The sequence below is a fragment of the Aotus nancymaae genome, unplaced genomic scaffold, assembly GCF_030222135.1.
Source record: "Aotus nancymaae isolate 86718 unplaced genomic scaffold, 86718_ANA_hifiasm-v0.15.2.pri h1tg000122l, whole genome shotgun sequence".
Classification (NCBI taxonomy): domain Eukaryota; kingdom Metazoa; phylum Chordata; class Mammalia; order Primates; family Aotidae; genus Aotus; species Aotus nancymaae.
In genome coordinates this window covers 502,772-526,504 of record NW_026988537.1, presented here as the reverse complement: position 1 = coordinate 526,504, position 23,733 = coordinate 502,772, and the positions used below count along the sequence as shown (strand labels likewise).

General features: G+C 41.6%; 1 protein-coding gene across 1 annotated transcript in view; it reads right to left on the bottom strand.

Annotated features, from left to right (window-relative positions):
* The window catches only part of CUNH1orf146 (chromosome unknown C1orf146 homolog), a 37,986-nt gene that overhangs the window by 6,926 nt on the left and 7,327 nt on the right, over positions 1 to 23,733 (bottom strand). The window contains exon 2 of the mRNA XM_012435450.2: positions 7,677 to 7,784. Coding sequence (XP_012290873.1) covers positions 7,677 to 7,742 — 66 coding nt within the window. The 5' untranslated portion in view covers positions 7,743 to 7,784. The remainder of the gene's footprint in view (positions 1 to 7,676; positions 7,785 to 23,733) is intronic.

The following is a 23,733-nucleotide window of genomic DNA, read 5'->3' as shown; positions in this document are numbered from 1 at the left end:
AATAGAGAACAGAAACAGGCCCACAGGGGATTCATGTAGTGAAGCTATCAAATACACATCTTAAAACAGCCTGTTTACTATGATCAAGGAGATAAAAGCTAGCTTGAGAACTTTGGCAAAGAACAAGAAGATACATTTAAAAATGGAAAAACATGAATTAAAAAAGCTCCCTAAAAATTTATAGGCAGTGGCTCATGCCTATAATCCCAGCACTTTGGAAGGCCAAGGTAATGGATCACTTGAGCTCAGGAGTTCAAGACTGGCCTGGGCAACATAGTGAGACCTTGTCTATATAAAAAACAAACAAATAAATAATATAATAAAAAATTTGAGTCAAATCTTTAAAATAAAAAGCAGTGTATTAAGCAGACAAGTGAAGGAAGAAGACATGTGAGAAGAGCACGGACAGAAAGAATAACAGAGGTAGACTGCTGGCAAGATGAGCGAATAGGAACAGCTTCAGTGCGCAGCTCCCAGCAAGAGCAACACAGAAGGCGGGTGATCTCCGCATTTCCAACGGAGGTACCTGGTTCATCTCACTGGGACTGGTTGGACAGTGGGTGCAGCCCAAGGAGGGTGAGCCAAAGCAGGGTGGGGTGTCTCTTCACTTGGGAAGCACAAGAGGGCGGTAAACTCCATCTCCTAGCTAAGGAAAGCGATTAGGGACTGTTCCCAGTGCTCCAGGCCAGATATTGTGCTTTTCCCACGGTCTTCATAACCCGCAGACCCGGAGATTCCCTCTGGTGCCTGCAATACCAGAAACCCAGGTTTCCAGCACAAAACTGGGCAGCCGTTTGGGAAGACACCCAGCTAGCCACAGCAGTTTTTTTTTTCATACCTCAGTGGCACCTGGAACACCAGCAAGACAGAACCATTCACTTCCCTGAAAAAGGGGGCTAAAGCCAGAGAACCAAGTGATCGGGCTCGGCAGGTCCCAACGCCACGAAGACCAGCAAGCTAAGATCCACTGGCTTGAAATTCTCGCAGTCACCACAGCAGTCGCAACTCAACCTGGGAAGTTCAAGCTCGGTGGAGGAAGGGGTGTCTGCCATTGCTGAGGCTCGGGTAGACGGTTTTAACCTCGCCTCTGTAAACAAAGTCATCAGGAAATCTAAACAGGGTGGAGTCCACGGCAGCTCAGCAAGGCAACTGCAGGCAGACTGTGTCACTAGAATCACTCCTCAATGGGCAGGGCATCTCTGAAAAAAGCAGGAGCCCGTCAGGGACTTATAAATAAGGGCCCCAACATCCTGGAACAGAGCACCTGGAAAAAGGGGCAGTTGTGGGTACAGCTTCAGCAGACTAAAATGTCCCTGCCTGGCAGGTCTGAAGAGAGCAGCAGATTTCCCAGCATAGCATTTGAGCTCTGATAAGGAACAAACTGTGTCCACAATTAGCTCCCTGACCCCCATATATCATGTCTGGGAGACACCTCCCAGGGCTGACAGACATCCCATACAGAAGAGCTCTCGCTGGCATCTGGTGGGTACCCTTCTGGGTCAAAGCCACCAGAGGAAGGAACAGGAGCAATCCTGGTTCCTCTGCAGCCCCCACTGGTGATTCCCAGGCAAGCAGGGTCTGGAGTGGACCTCCAGCAAACTCCAGCCCACCTGCAGCAGAGAGGCTTGACTGTTAGAAGGAAAACTAACAAACAGAAAGAAATAGTTTCAACATCAACAGAAAGGATGTCCACTCAGAGATCCCATCCTAAGGTTACCAACTTCAAAGGCCAAAGGTAAACAAACCCCCAAAGATGGGAAGAAACCAGAATAAAAAGGCTGAAATCTCCAAAAACCAGAATGTCTCTTTTCCTCCAAGGGATCACAACTCCTCACCAGCAAGGGAACAAAACTGGATGGAGAATGAGTTTGATGAACTGACAGAAGCCGGCTTCAGAAGGTGGGTAATAACAAACTTCTCTAAGCTAAAGGAGCATGTTCCAGCCCAATGCAAGGAAGCTAAGAATCTTAAAAAAAGGTTAGACAAAATGCTAACTAGAATAACCAGCACATAGAAGAACATAAACAACCTGATGGAGCTGAAAAACACAGCATGAGAACTTTGTGAAGCATACACAAGTTTCAATAGCCGAACTGACAAAGCAGAAGAAAGGATATCACGTACCATTCCTTCTGAAACGACTCTAAACAATAGAAAAAGAGGGAATCCTCCCTACCTCACCTCTACAGAGATATAGACCAATGGAACAGAGCAGAGGCCTCAGAAATAATGCCACACCTCTATAAACATCTGATCTTTGACAAACCTGACAAAAACAAGCCATGGGGAAGGGATTCCCTATTTAATAAATGATGTTGGGAAAACTGGCTAGCTATAGGCAGAAAGCTGAAACTGGATCCCTTCCTTACACCTTATACAAAAATTAACTCCAGATGGATTAAAGATTTAAACGTAAGAGCTAACACCATAAAAATCCTTGAAGAAAACTAGGCAACACCATTCAGGACATAGGCATGGGCAAGTACTTCATGACTAAAATACCAAAAGCACTGGCAACAAAAGCCAAAATTGACAAATAGGATCTAAGTATAGTAAAGAGCTTCTGAACGGCAAAAGAAACTATCATTAGAGTGAACCAGCAACCAACAGAATTGGAAAAAATTTTTGCAATCTATCCAACTGACAAAGGGCTAATATCCAGACTCTACAAATAACTTAAATGTACAAGAAAAAAACAACCTCATCAAAAAGTGGGCAAAGAATTTGAATAGACACTTCTCCAAAACAGACATGTATGCAGCCAACAAACATATGAAAAAAAGTTCATCATCACTGGTCATTAGAGAATGCAAATCAAAACCACAGTGAGATACCATTTCACACCAGTTAGAATGGCAATCATTAAAAAATCAGGAGACAATAGATGTTGGAGAGGATGTGAAGAAACAGGAATGCTTTTACACTGTTGGTGGGAGTGTAAATTATTTCAACCATTGTGGAAGACAGTGTAGCAATTCCTCAAGGATCTAGAAATAGAAATTCCATTTGACCCAGCAATCAATCCCATTACTGGGTATATATCCAAAGGGTTATGAATTATTCTATTATAAAGACAAATGCCCATGTATGTTTATTGTGACACTATTCACAATAGCAAAGACTTGGAACCAACCCAAATACTCATCAATAATAGACTGAATAAACATAATGTGGCACATATACACCATAGAATACTATGCAGCCACAAAAAAGGATGAGTTCATGTCCAAAGGATGAGTTCTTTGCAGGGACACGCCTTGCAAGAAATTTTGAAAGGTCTTCAGAAAAAGAATAAAGGTCAGAAACTTGGATCTACATAAAAAAAGGAAGAGCATCAAAGAAGGAATAAGTGAAAGTCAAACAAAACCTTTTATTTTTCTTATTCTTAATGCAAAATAATAATAGCAACAATGTGTTCAACTGTGTTATGCTTGTCTATTTGTGTCTGTGTATAGTCAGCCCTCTGTAATCTGGATTCTGCATCTGTGGATTCCACCAAGTGCATGTCCAAAACATTTGAAAACAAACAATACAAAATATACAAATAAAAACAACACAGTATAACTATTTACATAGCATTTACATTGTATTAGATATTATAAGCAACCTAAGTTATTAAAGTATAAAGGAGGATGTTTTTAGGTTATATGCAAATACTGAGAAAGTGTCTCTTAACAACAGCAAAAATGAGCAGTAATGGGTTAGAATTTAGTTAAATGAGATTTTCAATATGTTGGGAGAAAACAGCTATAAATCCAGTCAAGACCAACTTTCAATTTGGAGCAACTAGAACTCTCATATATTGTTGATGGAAATATAAAGCCATAATCTCTACATTTATTTTAATTTTAGTTACACAGCTAAGTGAATTCAGTGTTCACTTCCAGTGAACTTTAGAAAACAGTTTGGCAGTTTCTTATAAAGATACACATAGGATCACACATAACCCAGCAATTACATTCCTAGGTTATCAGAAGAGAAATAAAAACATGTCTACACAGAGGCTTATACATGAATGATCAGAGCAGCTTAATTCATAATAGCCAAAAACTGGAAAAAACCCAAATATCCATCTACCAATGAATGGATAAACTGGCATATATTCATAAAATGTACTACTACTATAATAATTTTAGTAGTAATGAACTACTACTAAAATGAACTACTACTACCAAAAATGGTACAATTATTGTTACATGTAGCAACATGGATGAATCACAAAAGCATTGTGCTCAGTGAAAGAAGCCAGACCCAAAAGAGTGCAAATTGTGTAATTCCATTTATACAGTTCCCCAACAGTAAAATTAATCTATAGTGATTAAAATTCAGCTCACTGATTGCCTGAGGTGCTAACTACAAAAGGAGATGAAGGAAGTTTTGGGGGCAATGAAATTGTGCTATATTTTGACTGCAGTAATGGTTACACAGGTATACACATTTGTCAAAATGCACCAAAATGTGTATTTTAAATGTGTGCATTTTATTGTATGTAAGTTATAGCTCAATTAAATTGACTTTTAAATCATTTTTTAAGATCAAGGGAAAACTTTAAATTTGATACTAATAAAACTGAGATTTGCTTCTGGCAGATCCTCACTGAGGTAATTTCTAAATTATTATTTTTTAAATTTGTATAAATTTAACAGATACGAGTACAATTTTGATACATGGATATAATGAATAGTGGTGAAGTCTGGGCTTTTAGAGTATCCATCACCCAAATAATACACATTGGTACCCATTAAGTAATTTCTCATTATCCACCCCTGCCTACCTCCTGCCTAACCATTCCAAGTCTCCAACGTCTATCAATTCATACTCTGACCATGTATACGTATTATTTAGGTCCCACCTATAAGTGAAAATATGTGGTCTTTGTGTTTCTGTTTCCGAATTATTTTACTTAACATAATGGCCTCCAGTTCCACCCATGTTGCTGCAAAAGACATGATTTTATTTTTTATGGCAAAATAGTATTCCACTGTGGATATATACCACATTTTCTTTATCCAATCATCCATTTATAGAGGTTGATTCCATATCTTTGCTATTGTGATTAGTGCTGCAATAAACATACAAATACAAATATCTTTTGCGACGGAGGCTTACTCTGTTGCCCAGGCTGGAGTGCAGTGGCACAATCTCTGCTCACTGCAACCTCTGCCCCCTGGGTTCAAGCAATGCTCCTGCCCCAGCCTCCGAAGTAGCTGGGATTACAGGCACCTGCCACCATACCCGCCACCACACCCAGCCAATTTATTTATTTATTTATTTATTTATTTATTTATTTATTTATTTTTTTTAGTAGAGACGGGTTTCACCATCTTGGCAAGGCTGGTCTTGAACTTCTGACCTCATGATCCACCGCCTTAGCTTCCCAAAGTGCTGGGATTACAGGTGTGAGCCACTGCGTCCAGCCACAAATATCTTATTAATATAATTATTTATTTTCATTCATGCAGATACTCATTTGTGAGACTGCTGTATTCTTCAGATAAAAAGGAAGTGATCCAAAATGGAATGTCTGAGCCTTAGGAAAGAAAGAAGAGCACAGAAAATAACAAAGACATAAGTAAATCCAAACAGATTGTTAACTTTTTTTCTTTTTTTGAGATGGAGTCTCGCTCTGTTGCCTAGGCTGGAGTGCAGTGGTATGATCTCGGCTCACAACCTCCGCCTCCCGGGTTCAAGCGATTCTCATACCCAGCCTCCCAAGTAGCTGGGATTACATGTGTACGCCACAATGCGTGGCTAATTTTTGTATTTTTAGTAGAGATGGGTTTTGCCATGTTGGCCAGACTGGTCTGGAACTCCTGACATCAGGTGATCTGCCTGCCTTGGCCTCTCAAAGTGCTAGGATTACAGGGATGAGCCACCGCACCTGGCCAGATGTTAACTTTAGAAAATATTAGTAAGACTTTGTGGATTTAAAAACAGAAAATTGAAATGAAAAAGACAAAACAAAAACAAAACAAAAAGAACAAAAAGAAATTTAAAAAATAAAAAATAAACAAACAAAAAATACAAAAAAAAAAAACCCCACAAAATTGAAATATATGACAGCTTGGAATTAAAGTGTTCAAAGATTCTTTTGCTGTTTAAGAGTAAGCTAGAGATGATTACTTACTTTGGCTTTGTGGCACTAAATGTACAGTGCAGTTGTCACTCAGTATACACAGCTGGGATTGGTTCCAGGAGCCCTCCACCCCTGGGTATATCCAAATTTGTGCATATTCAAGTCCCAAAGTAACCCCATAGAGCTCATATACACAAAACGTTGGCCCTCCTCATACAGTTTTCACATCTGATGAATACTGTATTTTCCATCAGCTTTGGTTGGAAAAACATCCACATATAAGTGAAGCTGTGCTGTTCAAATCCATGTTGTTTAAGGGTCAAGGATACATGTTAAAATTTCTAGGATAACTACTAAAAGGTAGAATTAGAGCATATAACTTCCAATGCTAGTAGAGAAACACAAAGAAATGAGAAAAAAATAACCAATCAGCTGGGCATGACGGCTCATGCCTGTAATCCCAGCACTTTAGGAGGCCAAGGGAGGAGGATCGCTTGAGGCCAGAAATTCAAGAGCAGTCTGGGCAGCATAGCAAGACCCTGTCTCTACAAAAAGAAAAAGAAAAATTAGCCAGGCCTGGTGGCATGGACCTGTAGTCTCAGCTGCTCAAGAGGCTGGGGTGAGAGGATGCTTGAGCTCAGGATGTTGAGATTACAGTGAGCTATAATCATGTCATGGCTCTGAAGCCAGGGCGACAGAGCAAGATACTGTCAAGTAAATAAGAAAATAAATAACCAATCAACACAAAAAGAGGCAAGAAAGGAGGGAAAAAAAGCAACATAGAAAAGGTGGGACAAATAGAAACCACAAAGCAAGACACGTAAACATAATGAATAAATGAACTAGAAGTAGTTGCTTTGGGTAAATCAGGATAGGTTACTGGCTCCTTCTCTAAAATCAGTCTGGAGAAGTTACAGAAACAAAAGAGAAACATGAATTCCAGAAACCGAACAATATACTAGTATGTTATGGATCTAAATGACTGAAGCCAACAGGGCAAAGCGCAGCTTCAGGCAGCAGTGAGAAGACAGGTTGGATAGAAACATCTTAATTTAAATCTTATTCTTGCCTCCCTACACCTTACTATGGAACAATCTTTTCTTGCCCCTTCATTCCAGATATCAGCTGCTGTCCATAAGATAAGTATCAGGGCAATGGAGAAGTCTTGTGAGCTGACCACCTACCCTCAGGCATTCAACTTTCCATCTTTTCCTCTCCAAACTGTAAGAAGACAGTCTCCTTTCAACGCTGCCAAGGTTAGGATATCAGTTTCTGGTTGCTTAGCTCTCAAAAAAACCTTAACTAATATATATTTGCATATCTTTACTGTTTCTAGAATTCCTTAACATCGCCATTAGAGTGCTTACAGAAAGAATAAAAGAACTTTAGAAAATCTCCAACCTTCAAAGAATTAGGGAAGCAGGATGTTGAAAACGAATGCAAAAAGTCTATTATTTTTAAATACATTTAGCTTATGCACTTTCTGCTCTCCAAAACTAATTGTAGATAATCAAGCTAAGGCTCTTTTAAAATATTGTTCTACGTGAAAGCTGCTTTTAATTTTTGAAGTTAAAGATCAGTGGCACAAATGCCCCTTTACCTTAAGAGATGAGCTAACAATAATGGTGGTTGTCCATTTTATGTTTTCTTTCCCACTTTCAGCCATCTGTCTGTCTGTGGATCAACTAGCTTCTAATGGTACAACAATCTGAGGAAAACAAGAACAAAAAGAATACAAAGAAATGTCTGATCAATGAGTAAATTAAAGATGGAAATAAAACCAGGGTATTGGAGACATTTTAAAGAATATCTGAACATCAAAATTTGACAACAGAAAAAGTATCTGTCTTGTTATATGTTTAGCTTATTCAATACTATGCTTCCTATTAACAAGTGTTAAAAGCAATGATTCCCATTTCAGCATATAAACTTTAAAGAAAGAGGACTTGCATCAAGAACATGCAAGGTCTGAGGTTTTTATCCTACCTGCAGGCTAAAACGTTAAACTGCCAGAGTTTCACATATACAGACAAAAGACAGACTCATAGAAAAAGGACAGTTTTTTACTCAGAGCAATAGCAGTATAGCCACAGTATCATCATTTTCTTGCACCAGTTCCTCAAGCCCAATTCCCACAGGGTGATGGGACAAAGGCCAGGTGACATCTGCACACACAGTGGGTTGCATTATAGAAAGAAACCCAGAGCTTTGGAAACTTCAGTCTTTTGTAAGCAAACCTGCCTTCTACTATGGAGGGAAATACTTTATCTCACGTAAGTGATATGTGAGGTGAGACCTGAATATTTGCATCTTTTTCTTTTAAGACAAGGTCTCACTCACTCTTTCACCCACAGGCTGGAGTATTGTGGTGCGATCCTAGCCTTAAACTCTAGGCTCAAGCAATCCTCCTGCCTGAGCTTCTCAAGTCGCTAGGACTCAGGTACATACCACCATGCCTGGCTATTTTTTTTTACTTGTTGTGGAGATGGGGGTCTCCCTATGTTGGCCAAGCCAGTCTTCAACTCCTGGCTTCAAGCGACCCTCTCACCTCAACCTCCCAAATCGTTAGGACTGCAAGTGTGAGCCACTGCACCTGGCCAATGTATGCAGTTCTAAGAAGTACACAGGTGATGCTGATGATGCTGGTCTTGGGACCACACTTTAAGAACCACTGCACTAACAGAAGGAAGAATATTCTGGAGAACAACAATGTACCATACAATGGCAACCAGGTATATAGTGAAATAAAATTCCATTTCAGTGTGCTAAACATATATAGTATACATATTTGAGGTGAGACAAAAGAAAATTACTGTAAACTTAGTAGCATAAAATGGAATCTCACTGTGCTCTAAATTTGCTACTTTTCTAATTTCATTTAGACTGAAAACCCTAAAGCCATGTTTCCACTTATGTCTTTTGCCAATTTTCCTATTAGTTTTTTCTTTTTCTTATTCATTTGTAGGATTTCTTTCTATATTACAGATATCAGTCCTTTGTCGGCTATATGTACTTTCTCCCTGTTTGTGACTTGCCTTTTTTTCCTCTTTCTTTAGGGTAATTCTCGATACACACAAATTATATCCAATGTAGTCAAACTAATCAATCTTTTCATTTATGGTTAGTGGGTTTTGTTTCTTATTTAAGAAATCTTCCTCCAATGCAAGGCACCAATAATTTAAAAAAAAAAAAATCTTTCTGGGCAGCCATCTTGCTCTTGCTGCGGGCTGCAGTTGGAGGACTTTCCCTGCTTCAGATTAACGAACAGCACAAATCAAGAAAAGTTAGCCAAACTTCCTGATCAGGTCCAGATAGGGGGCAAGGGTATAGCTCACAGAAAGAAGATGGTACATAGAACAGCTACAGCTGATGACAGAAAGCTGGAGAAGAGCTACAAGCTGTACGATAATAGCCAGGTCATCACCATTGGTAACAAGTGGCTCTGCTGTCCAGAGGTGCTGTTCCAGCCTTCCTTCCTGGGCATGGAATCTTACGGCATCCACAAGACCACCTTCAACTCCATCATGAAGTGTGACATGGACACAGTGATGTCCAGCGGCACCACTATGTACCCAGGCATCGCCAACAGGATGCAGAAGGAGATCACCATCCTGGTACACAGCACCATAAAGATCAAGATCATTGCACCCCCAGAGCAAAAGTAGTTGGTCTGGGTTTAATATGCCATGTCACTATGCCTTCTATTTACCCCTTAAGGTAGATATACGTTCTTTTCTCTCTCTTGCCTGCTTTTGGACTTCTGAAGTGTTTTTGTTTCTTTGCTTTCTTTAAATCTGTTTTTCTCTATTACCTTGTTGTTTTTTTAACCATAATTTGGTGATTAACTCAGAAATTACAAAATGCATGACTGACTTACTGAGATCCAGTATAAGTGAGTACTTCTCCCACTTCAAGACCTACACCTTAGGTACAGTTACCATCATTTCTCCTTTTTTGCTACCTCAGCCAGGCTCTGCAGGGCAGGGTGCAGGAGGGCCCGAGGGAAGCGGGGCTGGGGCCTCAGGCTCCCGCAGGCCTGGACACTCGCCTGACACCTGGAGAGCCCCCACAGCATTGGGGGCTTCCGGCCAGCCCCTCCTCAGCCCGCCACGCCCCGCTTCTGGGCACGGCCAAGTGCAACACCTCCAGCCCATTGCCAGGCTATATCTACGGCAGCAAGGCGTGGGGGTCGAGCCCTCGCCTGGGGCCAAGTCCTGATCCACCGTGTGTAACCACATCCCACGTGACCTGGGGTGACACCTGAGCCTCAGTGTTCTCAGCCCTAGGATGGGGATGAACCACAGCATCTAATTTACCAGTTGAAGGAAGTGAGGCATCACAGGCCAGGGTCAGGCCTGGCCACATGCTTCTTGCTGCTGCTGTCTCTGCCTCTGCCTCTTCCAGCAACCAAAGCCCTAGACGGCCCCAGTGCCAGCTCTCCCAAGTGCCCACCTAGTCACCAACCTGCCTCCTTGGGTTCAAGGCCACGCTCACACCCAAGGCCCCTTGTGGCCTGGCCCTGTGGCCACCTTGCCCTCTCTTCCTGGAGCTTCAGCCCTCTGGGTCTGCGGTGCCTCTGGGCCTTTACACAGACAGTTCCCCTATGCCAGGACCACCCTTCCCCTCTCCAAACCCACAGTCTGGAGGCTCATCTGGGCAGCCACCTCTCAGGGCAGCTTTCTGCCTGTGATTCTCCCACTCTCCAGGTGAGCTCCTGACGCTCTGACTTCCCCTCTCCCCATGGTGGTCTTGGGCTGTCTGGAGGCCGTGCTAGGGCAGGGGCTGGGTGGGGTTCACCCAGGGCCAGCATGGGCAGGAGAACCCTATTCAGCCTGCCTGGTTTGTGTCCTGACTTGAGAGTGACCTGGGAGAACGGAGCAAGGGCAGCCGAGGGTGGCTGAACCGGGACCTCTGCCCCAGGGTTGGCCCTCCTTAAACAAGGGCCACTCTCAGGCCTCAACCTCACATGATGGAGAGCAAAGGACACGCGGCCTGTTCCCCAAACATGTCCCACCTGCTCTACTGTCGTGGGGGGGCGGAAGGCTGACTTTGGGGTGAGGACGGGTCGTGCCCAGCATTCTGCGTGTGAAGCGGCTGGTGGCAGAGCTCAGGAGTCCAGGCTGGTCCTGCCCCTGGGCCTCCCTTCCCCACCTTGTATGTCCCCAACTGAACCAGCCCATGGGGCCTGGATCAAATGCCCCCTCATCCACAAGCAGCCTCGGTTACCCGCCCTCCTGACCCCACTGTTCAGGGAGTGCTTTCTCTCCTGGTCGCCACTCAAGGAACACCTGACGAGTTTCCACTGTGGACCAACAGCGTTGGGCATAGGGGTTCCCACTGCCAGGAGCCTTACAGCTTCGGGGGAGGCGGTCACAGACTGTCAATTACATAATCAGTAATTCCACGTGGGCACGATGATTGGCGGTGGCAACATTAGCATGGATTAGTAATTCAACAGGGCAGGGCTCTCTGGGGCCACACCAGCAGTCCTACGGGCAGGCAGCAGCCCAGCAGAAGGGCAGGAAGTACAGACAAGGAGAGGGGGCTAGCAGCTGTGGGGCTACCGAGCCCCAGGCAGAGCACGGCACCCAGTGCTACCCGATTCTCACCCGTTCCCTTCCCGCCAGCCCTAGGCTGCATCCTCAGTCTCCCTGTCACACAGATGGAAAATGTGGGGCTCAGAGAGGGGACACAGGCTCCGGGGGTCTGCACCTGTGCCCTGTCTCCACAACTCATAAAAGTGTTCACCCCCACGGGCAGCACGTGTGTGGATGCCTGTCTCCATACAGCACACGTGTGTCATCGGGGTTTAACCTCCACGAGTTTCCCAGTCTCCAGGGCCTTTCCTCAGCAGTGCAGACCTAATCCTGAGTGTTTGAACTTTTGTTTTCGGGACATCCGCTTAGAGGTTATGAAATCTCACTCTGAAACGTGAGGTCCAGGAATAAACACTTCTCAAGGCCTGCATGAAGTAAGATCAAAGCGCGTCTCTGTGACCCCTTCGTACTTGCAGGAGGGAGCGGCGGGGGGGAACTAGGACACCTTTCCTCGCTGTGCTGGCCAGGACGGAGGCAGCTGGAGAATACGGCTGGGGAAGGACAGAGAGAGGCGGCCCGTTCACCTGCAGCTGGGGTGTTGGGCTCCACGCCTGACAGCCAGTGAGAAGGGCCAGCGCCTCACAGCCCGGCAACGGCCAGTGTGACCTGAGCCCTGCCGACCCGATGCCTTGCCCTGCAGCGGTCACATCCCGAAGCCAGCCCTGCTGAGATCATTTTGTTTTTGCTCAAATCTGTGGGCAGCACAGGCCTGGCACATAGTAGGCACTTTAGCAACACTTGTTAATTGGTTGAACGAACATAGGCAATTATCACCTCCATTATTGAGATAACTAAACCGCACCTCCAAGAGGCTAAGCGATTGCCCAGAGCTGGGGGACAGCAGGGTTTCAATCTGAGCCCAGGTCTGCTCGACTCCAAGCAGGGCGCTGGAGGCGAATGCATAGGCTTTGCAGTGAGTCTCCCCCGCCTTGGATCAGAGCTTTCTCACTAACGAGCTGGGTGATCTAGGGCAAGTTACTTCACTGGCTTCGGTTTCCTCATCTGCTAAAAAAAAAAAAAAAAAAAAGCCGTCAGTGACGGCTCCATCCTGTCACTGACCACCTTCCTGCAGATGTGGATTAGCAAGCAGGAGTATGACGAGTCTGGCCCTCCGTCATTCACGGCAAATGCTCTAAATGGACTGCGAGCAGATGCACAGTACTTGCTGCATGGGTTAATTCAGAAGTGTAAATTTGCCCCTGGAAAATGCATACAGCTCATGCTGGCCTCACAAAACTGGAATAAGCCTTCAAAAAGAAATTGTCCTTGAAGCTTGTAACTGATATCTGCACTGGATGATAAAACTTGCTGCTGATTTTGACCTTGTATTCAAGTTAACTGTTCTCCTTGGCATTTGTTTAATACCCTGTACATATATTTGATTTCAACCCTTAGTATATGTGGCTTGGTCACTTTGTAGCTGAGGTAAGAATGTGCTTGTGGAAGACAAGTCTGTGGCTTGGTGAGTCTGTGTGGCCAGCAGTCTCTGATTGGTGCAGGGTATTAATGTGTCAGGGCTAAGTGTTCTGGGATTTCTCTAGAGGCTGGTAAGGGCTTCTGAACCAGTTGTTTCTGTTCTTTCAATCAGGACTTCTGGAGAGTCACAACTGTATCTAGAAAAACTGTCTGCCAGAAGCAATGCTAAATCCCCTATGGAGGAAAATATCATCCAGAACCTCAGATTACAAATTAGTGTTATAATTTTGCAATCATAACATGCAGCACACAATAAAAAAAATACTCAGGCATACAAAGAGTTAAGAACGACTGAAAACCAAGGGAAAAGGCTGCCCGTAAAGAAGAGACCAAGGGGAGACTGAAATATTGGCATTGTCATACCCAGACTATAACTGATTAATTTGTTCAAAGCAGTATATGACAATTAGAGAATTTTGGCCGAAAATTTAAACCGTAAAAGTAAATACAACGGAAATTCTAGAAATGAAAAAATGTCAAGATTGGAAACAACTCAATGGAGAGGTTAAAGAGCAGATTAAACACAAGTGTGGAATGTAGGTCAGAGGAAAATATCCAGAGTGAGGTAGATTAAGGAAAAAAGAACACAGAGAAAAGCCTAATACACATACAAGGCATTATGAGGCTTGTGAAATAGTCTAACACAGAGACAACTGAATTCTGAGAAAGAGAAAAGAGAATGGAGCAGGACCAATATATAAAAATAGAGTTGTATGTTCTCACTCATAGGTGGGTGTTGAACAACGAGAACACGTGGACTCAGGGAGAGGGGCATCATGCACAAGGGACAGTTGGGGGGCGTAGAAGAGAGACAATGGGGGGTGGGGAGGGTGGGGAGGGATAACATGGGGAGAAATGCCAGATACAGTATGCACCTAAAGTAAAATAAATAAATTAAAAAAAATAGAGTGGCCATGTCAATTTTCCAAAGTTAACTGAAGACATCAAGTCATAGGTTCAAGAACAATAATAAATTCTGAACAGATTAAACAACAGATTAACAAAGTAAAACCAAAGACCAGAAAAAAAAAAATCTTCAAAGGAGCCAGTGAAAAAATGTGTATTATTTTTAAAGGGCAGCAATAAACTGAAAACTGACTTATCAACAGAAACATAGTAGCTAGGAGGCAACTGAATAACAACTTTTAAGTACTGAAAGAAAATTGCCAACGTGGCATTTCATAGCTGGGATGATTATGTTTTGAAAATGAGGGAAAAATAAAGAAAAATTTTATGACTAAAATAAAACCAGATAATTCATTATCAGTAGACCCACACTTAAAGGAGATACCAAGAGAAGTTCTTCAGGCACAAAGCAAATGATCCCACATGGAAGCACAAAGATGCCAGAATAAATGAAGACTAATAGAAAGGAAAAATGTAAATATGTGGGTAACTCTAAATCAAGAACGACTACAAAAAAGAACAATAATATATAACGAAGTTTAAAAGAGATGATGATTAAAATATACAACAACAGTAGCAAAAAAGTTGAAATGATGGTAACTGTACCTAAGGTGCAGGTCCTTGAAGTGGGAGAAGTACTCACTTATACTGGATCTCAGTAAGTCAGTCATGCATTTTGTAATTTCTGAGTTAATCACCAAATTATGGTTAAAAAACTCAACAAGGTAATAGAGAAAAACAGATTTAAAGAAAGCAAAGAAACAAAAACACTTCAGAAGTCCAAAAGCGGGCAAGAGAGAAAAAAGAACGTATATCTACCTTAAGGGATAAATAGAAAGCATAGTGACATGGCATATTAAACCCAAATACATCAGTATCTACATGTAAGATGAAATTCTAAAAGAAAAGATTGCCCCAAATGACAAGGGAAAAACCATATGCTGCTTACAATAAAAAACACTCTAACCACTAGGATATAAAAAGGGTGAAAGTAAAAGGATGGGAAAAGATATACCACACAACCATTAACCAAAAGAAAGTTGCTACCATATGTTAACTTGCATCCACGTTCAGAATGAAGAGCACTGTAAGTGGTAAATAGATGTGCAGATGTAAGACTGAATATTTTCCTCAGTTCTCCTCTTAATTTCTCTAAAAGATGAATATATAAAGCAGTAATTATAACTATATTATTGGATCAAGTGGGTGTGGGGGGTGTGTGTGTGTGTGTATGTGCATGTGAATATGTTATCTGGAGGAAATGGAGCTATATTGGTGCAAAGTTTCTCTATTTTTCCAGAATTAAATTCGTGTTAATCTGAAATAATAAATTAAGATGCATATTATAATATCCAGAGAAAGTACTAATAACAAAAAAATTTTAAAAGAGGAATTAAAGTGGTATACTACAAAATATTCATATAACACAAAAAAGGTAGTAAATAAGGAACAGAAGAACAAAAAAGACATGAGACATCTAGAAACTAAACACCAAAGACACAAACTTAATAGCGGTGATGACTGTACCGTATAGTGGATGTACTAAAAATCATTGACTTGTACATTTTCAAATGTATTTAATGTCATGTGATTTATAACTCAATTTTTAAAAATTTTAAATAGCAGTCATACTGAGTAATTACATTAAAATGTGAACGAATAAGATGTTCCAATCAAAGGAAAATTCAACTATATGTCGTCTCTAGATTCAAGGATGCAAATAGGTTGAAAGTAAAAGAATGGAAAAAGATAAATCATGGCAACAGTAACCATAAGACAGCTGGAGTGGCTATATTGATAAAACAAAAATAGACTTTAGGATAAATATCAATTGAGACAAAGAGGGATATATTATAATGACAAAAAGGTATATTCCTGATATATACATTCCTTATACATTATAAATGTGTATTCATCTAACAGAACTCCAAAATACATGAAACAAAAGTCATACAAACCACAGTAGAAATTAATATAAATAAAGAAAAAAAACTGGGGAAAGCCACAAATACTTGGAAATCAAACACACACTTCTAAGTAACCCATAGATCAAAGAATAAATCATAATAGATGTCAGGCAATATTTTGGAGTGAATGAAAACAACATATACAAATATATGAAATGTAGCTAAAATTAAAGGAGGGGCTAAATGTAGTTAGAGAGAAACATAGCTTTAAGATAAAATTAGGCTGGGTGCAGTGGCTCACGCCTGTAATCTCAACATTTTGGGAGGCCAAGGCCAGTGGATTGCTGGAGCCCAGGAGTTTGCGTCTAGCCTGGGTAACAGGGCAAAACCCCATCTCCACAAAAAATACACAAATTAGCTTGGTATGGTGGCACACGACTCTAGTCCTAGCTACTTGGAAGGCTGAGGAGGGAGGATCACCTGAGCCTGGGAAGGTTGAGGTGACTGTTCCACTGCATACTAGCCAGCCAGCCTGGGTGACAGAGTGAGACCTTGTCTTAAAAAAACAAAAAACAAACAAAAAACTAAACTAGAAAAGAAGGAAGATGTCAAATTAATACTTTATTCCATCTTATATTAAAAGAAGAACAGACCGGGCGCGATGACTCACGCCTGTAATCCCTGCACTTTGAGAGGCCAAGGTGGGCAGCTCATGAGGTCAAGAAATCGAGACTATCCTGGCCAACGTGGTGAAACCCCATCTCTACTAAAAATATAAAAATTAGCTGGGCATGGTGGCATACACCTGTTGTCTCAGCTACTCCGGAGGTTGAGGAAGGAGAATCGCTTGAACCTGGGAGGCAGAGGTTGCAGTGAGTCGAGATTGTGCCACCGCACTCCAGCCTGGTGATGGAGCGAGACTCCGCCTCAAAAAAAAAAAAAAACAAATTAAATCCAAAGCAATGGGAAAAGAGGAAGTAAAGAGATTAAAGCAGAAATCAATGGAATAAAAATAGAAAGAATAAAGAAAATTAATAAACAGGTTTTTCTTTGAGACAGAGTCCCACTCTGTCACCCAGGCTGGAGTGCAATGGTGCAATCTCGGCTCACTGCAACCTCCGACTCCCCAGGTTCAAGCAATTCTCTTGCCTCAGCCTCCCCAGTACCTAAGATTACAGGTGACTGCCACAATGCCCATCTAATTTTTTTGTATTTTTAGTAGAAAAGGGGTTTCTCCACGTTAGCCAAGCTGGTCTCAAACTCCTGACCTCAGGTGATCCACCCGCTTCGGCCTTCCAAAGTGCTGGGATTACAGGCATAAGCCACCGTGCCCAGCCAACAGTTGGTTCTTTGAAAAGATCAACAACATTGACAAACATTGAGCTAGACTAAGTCTTTACAACAGACAATTCTGGAACAATTTGATATCAGTATGTTTTAAAAAATGAACTTAGATCCATTCCATATACCATATCCAAATTTTAACTCAGAATGAATCACAGACCTACATGTAAAACATAAAACTATAGATCTTCTAGAAGAAAATAGAACAAAATAATTGTGACCTTGAGTTAAATAATTTTTAGTATGACATCAAAAACATAATCCATAAAAGAAAACAAATTGATAAATTGGACTTCATCTAAGTTAAAACTTCTCTCTTTCCAAAGATGCTTTTGTATCAAAACTGCACATGTACCACCTAAATTTATTAATATGTTTAAAAAGACACTCTTAAGGGGAATAAAAAGACAAGCTAGAGACTGAAAGAAAGTATTTGCAAAGCAAATATCTGGTAAATGACTTGTATCTCAAATATATTTTTAAAGACTCTCAAGGCTTAGGCTGGTCATGGTGGCTCATGCCTGTAATCTCAGTACTTTGGGAGGCTGAGGTGGGCGGAATACTTGAGGCTAGGAGTTTGAGACCAGCCTGGCCAACATGGTGAAACCCCATCTCTACTAAAAATACAAAAATTAGCTGGGTATGGTGGCAAGCGCCTGTAGTCACAGCTACTCGGGAAGCTGAGGCAGGGGAATCACTTGAGCCCAGAAGGCAGAGGTTGCAGTGAGCTGAGATCGTGCCACTGCACTTCAGCCTGGGTGACAGACACTCAGGGCTCAACAGTAAAAAAGCCAAACAATCCAATTAAAAAATAGGCAAAAGATTTAAGCAGATACTTCATCAAAGAAAATTTATAAGTGGTAACTAAGGACATAAAAAGATAGTCAACATTATTATTTATTAGGGAAATGCAAATTACACAAGATATCATTACATACCTATCATAATGTCTAAAATTTAACTAACAATTCAAGTGTTGGTGAGGATGTGAGGAACTAGAACTCTCGTACGTTACTAATTGGAAAGTATACAGTACAATCACTTGGAAAATAGTGTGACATTTTCTAAACAAGTTAATCATACACTTACCATGAGATCCAGTCATTTTACTCTTAATTTACCAAAGAAAATAGCATACATCTATATAAGGATTTACACATGAATGATGTATTTGTGGTAGCCAAAAACTAGAAACAATCCAAATGGCTCTCAACAGGTGAATGGACATTGTAATATATCCATACAATGGCATATTACTCAGCAACAAAAAGGAATGAACTACTGATACACGTAACAACCTGAGTCAACCTAAAAAAAATTATGCTGAAGGAAAGATGCCAACTGCCACCCCCAAAAGCACTGTACATATTGTATAGTTTCTTTTATATAAGAAGTACAAACTAATTATAGTGACAAAAAAAACAGAACAAGGGATAATGGGAAAAAAAAGTGGGATTACAAAAAGGGCAAGAGGAAACTTTTGGGATGGGTATATTCACTATATTGATTGTAGTAATGGTTTTACAGGTGTATACATGTGTCAAAACCACAGCATACAGTGTAATTTATTGCATATAAATTATACAATATAGACACACACACACACACACACACACACACACACGCCTGACTCATACAGGTTTTATTTTTATTTATTTTTTGAGACAAGAGTCTTACTCTATTACTATGGCTGGAGTACAATGGCATGATCTTGGCTCACTGCAGCCTCCACCTCCCAGGTTCAAGCAATTCTTGTGCTTCAGCCTCCCAGTAGCTGGGACCACAGGCATGCACCACCACACCTGGCTGGTTTTTTCGTTTTTTTTTTTTTAGTAGAGATATGGTTTCACCATGTGGGCCAGGATGGTCACTCCTGACCTGAGGTGATCTGCCTGTCTCAGACTCCCAAACTGCTGGGATTATAGGTGTTAGCCACCACATCCAGCCATCTTATAGGTTTTTAAATAGCTCTGAAAATATTTAATAATGATGTGTGCTATTTTAAAATTAGCAAATTCTGTTGTGCCAGAAGAGAAGTACAGGAGTCCGACACCAGGGCTACTTAAAATATTTCCTATGGTGGGATTCTGATATCTGCAGTAAATCTAGCTACTCCAATGCCAATTGCTTACTATTGCTGCTATGGAAACTAAAAGTAATACCAGGGTAGGCAGTGGAACTCAAGCAAAGAAAGCAAAAACTAATCCCTTGTTATGCTGAATGAAAAATAACCTTTTTGCAACACTTTGATATTCACTGAAAAAGGTCCCAGAAGTTACCACATCCCAATTATTTTCCAAAAGGAAAAATATCTTCAAGTTTTAGATAAAATAATCTGCACTGATATAAAGCTAAAAAAAATACCACCTTTGCTCTTATAGCATCTTGTTTCAGTGGTTAAATTTTTAAAATTTTTGACTTTTATTTTAGCTTCATGGGGTACACGTGCAGGTTTGTTTCATGGGTATATTGCGTGATGTTGCGATTTGGAGTACAAATGATCCAGTCACCCAGGTAATGAGCACAGTACCCAACAGGTAGTTTTTCAGCCCTTATCCTCCTTCCTCTCTCTCCCCTCTAGTAATTCTCATTGTCTATTGTTAAGTCCATATGTACTCAATGGTTAGCTCTCACTTCTAAGTGAGAACATGTGGTATTTGGTTTTCTGTTCATGCACTAATTCACTTAGGATAATGGCCTCCAGCCCCATCCATGTTGCTGTAAAGGACACAATTTCTTTCTTTTTATGGCTGCATAGCATTCCATGATGTATATGTGCCACATTTTTAAAATCCAAGCCATGATTTAATTTAATTCATGCTTTTGCCATGAATTAAAAATATCCCTTGTCTCTATCTGAGGCATCTTATATATTCTGCCAGCATCTATAAAACAGTAACAAACTAGCTTGTTAGCTTGCAAGTAGGATAAAATCTCAGACTTTTCACAGTTCTTGACAGGTATTATCTGCTAGAGTTGAAGATATTCATAACCTGTAACTCCTAAACGTATACTCAACAGAAATGCATGGGATCTCTACTAAGAGACTTATACAAGAATGCTCATGACAGCATTTTAAAAAACTTTATTCTTTGGGGCTGGGTACAGTGGCTCACACCTGTAATCCGAGGCCCAGGCGGGCGGATCACGAGGTCAGAAGATCAAGAACATCCTGGCCAACTTGGTGAAATTCCATCTCTACTAAAAATACAAAAAAATTAGCTGGGTGTGGTGGCGCATGCCTGTAGTCCCAGCTACTATGGAGGCTGAGGCAGGAGAATTGCTTGAACCCAGGAGGCAGAGATTGCAGTGAGCAGAGATCACGCCACTGCACTACAGCCTAGGCAACAGTGAGAGACTCCGTCTAGAAAAAAAAACTTTACTCTTCATAACTTTTGTTTTTCTTTTTAATCCTGCCTCAAGGCTACACAGGTGTGTAGCCCAGGAGCAATAGGCAATACCATATAGCCTAGATATGTAGTAGGCTACACTATCTAAGTTTGTGTAATTACACTCTGTGATTACTCTTAGCTGAAAGGGCCTAAAACAAATGACACCCTAGCACCTGGGTGCTAGCAACAAGTAAACCTAGCACCCAGATTTTGGTCTCTAAATAGCATTCTCCAAAGAAGAAACCAGGGCTCCTTGGAGAAATGGCTGATTCTAGGACTTGGACAGGAAACATACAGGATGACCAAGAGAATTTTATAGTGCCAAAAAGTAAGAAAGTACTTAAAAACAGAAACAAAAAAACCCCACACAGATGGCATTGACAGGTGTATGTCATAAAAGCAGAGGGACCAACTGAAAGCGCTCCCAATGGCGAAGGCTGGAACAATTTGAACAACAAAATAAATAAAATAGCATTATAATCCAAAGTATAAAATGAATATTCATGAGTCTCTACTGATATAAATAAATGTTTGAACAAACCAATAAATGGAGAAGAGGCAAATCTGTGCAGAATAATTCCAAATAATTTATGTATATATACTCCAACCTCAAGAACAGAAGCATAGACCTGGGCACAGTGGCATGCACCTGTAATCCCAGCTACTCGGGAGGCTGAAGCAGGAGATTGCTTAAGACCAAGAGTTTGAGGCTGTAGTGCATTATCTTTGCACCTATGAATAACCACTGCACTCTAGCCTGGGCAACACAGCAAGGCCCTTCTCTAAAAATATTAAAAGGTTGGGGTGGGGAATATAACTCTCCCTTCCTTAGGTGTGGCTGCACATATGACTTCCTTCCAAAGAGTACATACAGTATGGAAGTGGAGAGTGGGAAGTATCCACATTAGAGAAGCCTGACAAACACTACTTCAGCTAAGTGGTCAAAGTCTACATCAATAGTAACAAATCTTGTTGATAGTATATACTTTTGATATGATGTAGTCTTCCTTTCAATAACCTATAGCCCAGTCCTATCATGAGAAAAACATCAAATTCCATTAATATGGCATCTACAAATTATCAGACCAGTACTCCTCAAAGCCCTCAAGATCACCAAGATTAAGTAAGTCTCAATAACTGTCACAGCCAACAGGAACCTAAGGAAACATTACAACTAAACGTAATGTAGTATCTTCACTGGGATCCTGGAACAGAAAGAGAGACTAAGGTAAAAACTAAGGGAATCTGAATAAACTACAGGCTTTAGCTAATTGTAATGCAGCAACACTGGTTCATTAATTGTAACAAATGTACCATACTAAGATGTTAATAATGGGGGCAATGGGTGTAAGATGTTAACAATGGGGGAAATTGGATTAGGGTATGTGGGAATACTCTGCACTATTTTCTCAATTGTTCTGTAAATCTAAAATGGTTCTAAAAAATGAAGTCTGTTTTAAAAGTCCTACTTCTTAAAGGCCCATTAGAATTCTGCCTCCTCCAGAAACCATCCCTGATCTCCTCAAACTAAATAAGACTTCTCCTTATTCAGAATCTGCCTTATACCTTTATTGATCACTTAACCATATTTTGCCCAATATAATTGCTTATAAATGCATTTCATTTTCCTCACTAAATCATAAATTTCTTGATGTCAACCAAGTTTATATTCTCCATGTTACTAATACACAAGCAGTTCAAAGCAAAATTGAGAAACCAACTCATCCAAATGAAAGTCACTTTCAGGACAGGTGCAGTGGCTCACACCCGTAATGCCAGCACTTTGGGAGGTCGAGGCAGGTGGATCACTTGAGGTCAGGAATTTGAGATGAGCCTGGCCAGCACAGTGAAATCCCATCTCTACTAAAAATACAAAAATCAGCCGGGTGTGGTGGTGAGCACTTGTAATACCAGCTACTGGCTTGAACCCAGGAGGTGGAGGTTGCAATGAGCTAAGATTGCACCACTGCACTCCAGCCTGGGTGACAGAATAAGACTCTGTCTTTTAAAAAAAAAATTTCCAGCAAGATGGCCGCATAGGAACAGCTCCAGTGGGTAGCTCCCAGTGAGAGTGACACAGAAGGCAGGTGATCTCCACATTTCCAACTGCGGTACCTAGTTCATCTCATCGGGACCAGTTATACAGTCAGTGGGTGCAGCCCAAGGAGAGTGAGCTGAAGCAGGGGGGTGTGTAGCCTCACCCTGGAAGTGAAAGGGGCCAAGGGAAGCCATTAATTTGGGACTTTTCCTGGCACTCTGGCTCAGACCTTAGCTTTTCCCACAGTCTTCACAACCCACAACCAGAGCTTTTCCCAGTCTTCACAATCAGAGGAGATTCCCTCTGGTGCCTACAGCACCAGAAACCTGGGTTTCCAGCACAAAACTAGGTGGCTGTTTGGGAAGACACTGAGCTACTCACAGCAGTTTTTTTTTTTTTTTCATACCCCAGTAATGCCTGGAACCCTAGCAAGACAGAACCGCTCATTCCCCTGAGAAAAGGGGCTGAAGCCAGGGAGCCAAGTGACCTGGCTCGGTGGGTTCCATCCCAAGAAGACCAGCAAGCTGAGATCTACTGGCTTGAAATCCTCACAGTCATCACAGCAATCTGAGCTCGAACTGGTATGTTTGAGCTCGGTGGGGGAAGGGACATCTGCCATAGCTGAGGCTCGGCTAGGTGCGTTTAACCTCACCTCTATAAACAGTCACCAGGAAGTTTATATAGTGAATGGACAGAGCCCGTGGCAGCTCAGCAAGGCAACTGCAGACAGACTGTGTCACTAGACTCACTTCTCACTGGGCAGGGCATCTCTGAAAAAAGGCAGCAGCCCATCAGGGACTTATAAATAAAGTCCGCACCTTCCTGGGACAGAGCACCTGGGAAAAGGGACAGTTGTGGGTACAGCTTCAGCAGACTTAAAGTCCCCACCTGGCAGCTCTGAAGGGAGCAACAGATTTTCCAGGACAGCACTCAAGCTCTGATAAGGGACAGACTGCCTTCTCAGGTGGCTCACTGACCCCCCCTCCATGTATCCTGA